At 40.0% G+C, this 3918-nt stretch overlaps 1 protein-coding gene across 1 annotated transcript; it reads right to left on the bottom strand.

Annotated features, from left to right (window-relative positions):
* Window positions 1-278: 278 nt before the first annotated feature.
* Window positions 279-3915, bottom strand: LOC121938121 (integrin alpha-V-like; the record flags this gene model as incomplete). The annotated part of the gene is made up of 7 exons (XM_042481403.1): window positions 279-845; window positions 965-1078; window positions 1270-1401; window positions 2005-2163; window positions 2649-2754; window positions 2978-3058; window positions 3830-3915. Coding segments are annotated over 7 exons (966 nt in total), but the record flags the coding sequence as incomplete, so codon positions are not given.
* Between the last annotated feature and the right edge of the window lie 3 nt (window positions 3916-3918).

A 3918-nucleotide genomic window follows, 5' to 3' on the forward strand; every position in this document is an offset into this window, starting at 1 on the left:
TAGTAGATTTTATTATTATCATTATTATTAGTAGTAGTATAATTTTATTATTTTAAAAAGAACACTAAAAATGTCCAGAAAACTGTAATATTAATTATCATAATTATATATTTATATTTACAAATAACAACAACAATAAGTTATTTTTTAAGCACCTTTTGATGTAATTTTCTTGTTTTGATTTTTTTGTGGTAATTTTCAGGTAACTTTTCTATGACTTTTTACTAGTTTCTTGCTCATTTTTAGATCATTGCCTTCTTTCCATGGTTTAAAACAAAATCAAGCCAGTTTGCACAGGTTTCAAAGGGTTAACAAGTTAGAGCAGCTATTTGTCAGCTGTCTAGAGAAACGCTGGCTTGCCAATTTTTGCCATGTGACGTGCTCGGCCTTTAGAGTCGACTGTGAAGATGGAGTTTTGATAATTTTATTGACATTATATCACCTATTATAGCAGTTTACATTTCTCTGTCTGTCACAGACACTCAACCTTTCCTGTTTCTGTTTCAAAATAAAAGCCCTCTCTCTGCAGAATCCCCTTAGTTGTTGACACAATGCTTTTATTGTGAAATATTTGCAGCACCGTGTTGTTGACAATGCAGGAGCTGCACGGCGTCATTAATGAGTGGAACGTGCAAATTATTGTGGAAATACAAGATTTCTAACAGAAGGCAGCAACAACCCTCTGTGTGTGTGTGTGTGTGTGTGTGTGTGTGTGTGTGTGTGTGTGTGTGTCTTACAGTGGTGCTGTTAAACGGCATGTCGGTCGCCAGGCTCTTGTACGGCATCTCGATGACATTGAAAGTGGCCGTCGACCGAACCACGTATGAACGATTCTGATTCTCAATCTGCAAAGAAAGAAAAACAAACATCACGACTTCCAAACACAAACCGGACGAGAAAAACGAGAAAAACAAAACAGTTTTTGACGTTTGAACGACGTCTGTTTGTCTTCTTCTGTGGTTACCCTGAGGAAGTTGTTGACTGCCAGTCTGGAGTAGATGAAGAGGATGGCGTTCTTCCTCCTCTCCAGACGACCGACCTGACACCTCAGCCGCAGACACTCCGCTGTGTTGCAGTCCTACACACACACACACACACACACACACACACACACACACACACACAGTCAGTTATGTTCATGTAGAAAATAATCGTAGATGTTCCTTCCTCAGATGTCATAGATGATAGATAGACGTTTACCAAAATAAATGTCATGTATGAAATCCGAAAGTGTGTGTGCGTGTGTGTGCGTGTGTGTGTGTGTGTTACCAGTGTCTGCACGTCGTCCTGTGGTTCTCTTGACTCCAGGTCTCTCTTGCGGACTTGATGTCGGTTCCGTCCCTCCGAATCTCGTTCCCTGGTTGGAGTCCCGGTGGTGTTCTTCCCCGAGGACACAGGGTTCTAATAACACACACACACACACACACACACACACACACACACACTAAAATTATTGCCATTATTAATGACTAAATCCTCTCCTGCTCTGTTAAATGCGACTCATTCTGGGTAATAAATAAAGTTTGAATGTTTTGGATATCATCTTTCAGATTATGAGGCCAAAAAAGTTTCTCATGTAGAGACATACTCACAATCTTCTAGGATGCTTCGAGGATTTAAAGATGTTTGATTCTGGAACATTTTAAGGATTTTAGGAATTACTGTAGAATTTTAGGACATGAGTGTCTGTGTCCACTGGCTCTATTTTGCTGCTGTTTTATGTCTCTGACACCTTCTGGACACTAAAAGGACAAAAGCTATTCACAGCGTCAATCGCTTTGGAAACTATTTATAATTGTCATTTTGTAATTGATGTTTTTTGCATTGAATCATGTTTCTGTTTCTGTTTTGTGTCTGGAAAAAAAAGAAAAAGGTGCCGATGAGAGTGAAGAAATTCAGAGAAGCAGGTGATCACATGACTCACCGGGGATTTTAATCCAGTCTGTGATGATTCACTCTGTGTGTGTGTGTGTGTGTGTGTGTGTGTGTGTGTGTGTGTCTCACCGAGACGTTGAGCGGGTTGATCTCCACGTCTGTGGTGCAGTTGATGGGTCCGTCTGTATCGAAGCTGGTGATGTAGAGCAGCGAGCCGTTCTTGTAGTGATACGGCCAGTCGACGTCCAGCGAGGCCTTACTGATGGTGCTGGGGCCGCTGTTCAGGAGCTGAGAGACGATTACCTCGTTACTGATCACCTCGTTACTGATCATCTCGTTACTGATCACCTCGTTATTCCCTCCTCTTTACAACACATTCACACTGAGCGGGAAACAAAGGCAGCAGCTGCACACAGAAAACTTCTTCATTTAGAGGAAAAAACACTAAAAAACACCAAAAAGATGCAACTGAATTTAAATATGAGTCACACTTTCAAGTAAAAGTAGAAAATTATCAGCATCAAAATATCCTTCAAGTACCAAAAGTAAAGTTACTATTTCTGCAGAATCATGTATTTTATATTACTGATGCATTAATGAGTTGATCGGTTAAATTTTGCAGCTCATGCAGCAGAAAATGGAAATACTCCAATTAAGTTCCTCAAAGTTAAACTGAAGAACAGCACTTGAGTAAATGTACTTTAAACAGCTATTATCTAATACATACTGTATGTATCTATGTGTACAGTGTGTGCACATGTGTGTTTTTGTACCTCGTAGACGTGAACTATCTGCGGCCCGATGTCGTCTCCGACCACCGGAGGATCTTTAGGTTTCCAGTTGGCGATGGGAAGAAGCACCTGACCTGGAGACGACGTCCTGGTGACACACACACACACACACACACACACACACACACACACATTATATGTCTCTAATGTATCTATATGAATATAGATTGTAGCGGCTTTCAGGAATAACGATAATTTCGTTATCCAAAAGGCAAATTCATACCATCAGTTATTACAATGAAGCAGATAAAAGATACACATACACATTATCTGAGTGTGTGTATGTGTGTGTGTGTGTGTGTGTGTGTTACCCTCTGATGGAGACTTTAGCGAGGACAGCCAGTTTGGTGACGCTGGAGACTCGAGGACTCTTGCTGTCAAACTGGTTGGAGCTGAAACGCAGACAGAAAACATCCTTCATCATTTAATGCACGTGATTAAAATAACAACAACAACATACATAAAATGTTCATAGAACAGAATACAATCGAATAGAATACAATAGAATACAATACATTAGAACAGAATAGAAAATCTGTCATGTTGATTTGAAAAATCTAGGAAACTGATTGCCTTGAAAACTGTAACAAATATGATTATTAGTCTTAATTTATGTTTACTATGTACCTAATTGTTAAGTTTAAATGTAATTATATTCACTTCATTTTGTGAAGTTGTTGCAATTAAATAATGACAAGTTGAATTAAATCAATCTTTCTAAGTTTTAGCCTCTTCAGTAAACCAGTATTATATATTTCTTTTGTCTGCAGGATGGAAACGTATTAATAATATTTCAAATTCATTCAAACAGGTAACAACTATCATGTTCACTTTCTGCTATTTAAAATAAAACAGATTTCATGAAAATCGGCTCAGAATGAAGCGAGTCAGTCAATTTTGTAGTGAAATCTGCATCTCTGGAGAAACATGGTAATATGGCGCCCGCGTGGACGCATCACAGCGAGCACAGAGCAGCAGCCAATGAGGCGTCTGCGTGTCTGCTCCACTGGTGTCTGCTGCTGCTGAGGTAAAACCGTCCACAGGGAGGCGCCACAGCCTGTCAGCTGATCAGAGGACATCAATGTCTAATAATGTTTAATCACAAGTTGGATCATATTGAAAGGAGACGCTGGTCAGAGGACATCAAAGACAGACTTTATTACCTGACGATCTGCAGGTCAAACTTCACCGACGTGTCCTCCTCCGACAGCTGGTGGACGCTGAACCGCAGCTCTGCCAACACCTGACCAAT

Source organism: Plectropomus leopardus, unplaced genomic scaffold (genome assembly GCF_008729295.1).
Source record: "Plectropomus leopardus isolate mb unplaced genomic scaffold, YSFRI_Pleo_2.0 unplaced_scaffold28552, whole genome shotgun sequence".
NCBI lineage: Eukaryota > Metazoa > Chordata > Actinopteri > Perciformes > Serranidae > Plectropomus > Plectropomus leopardus.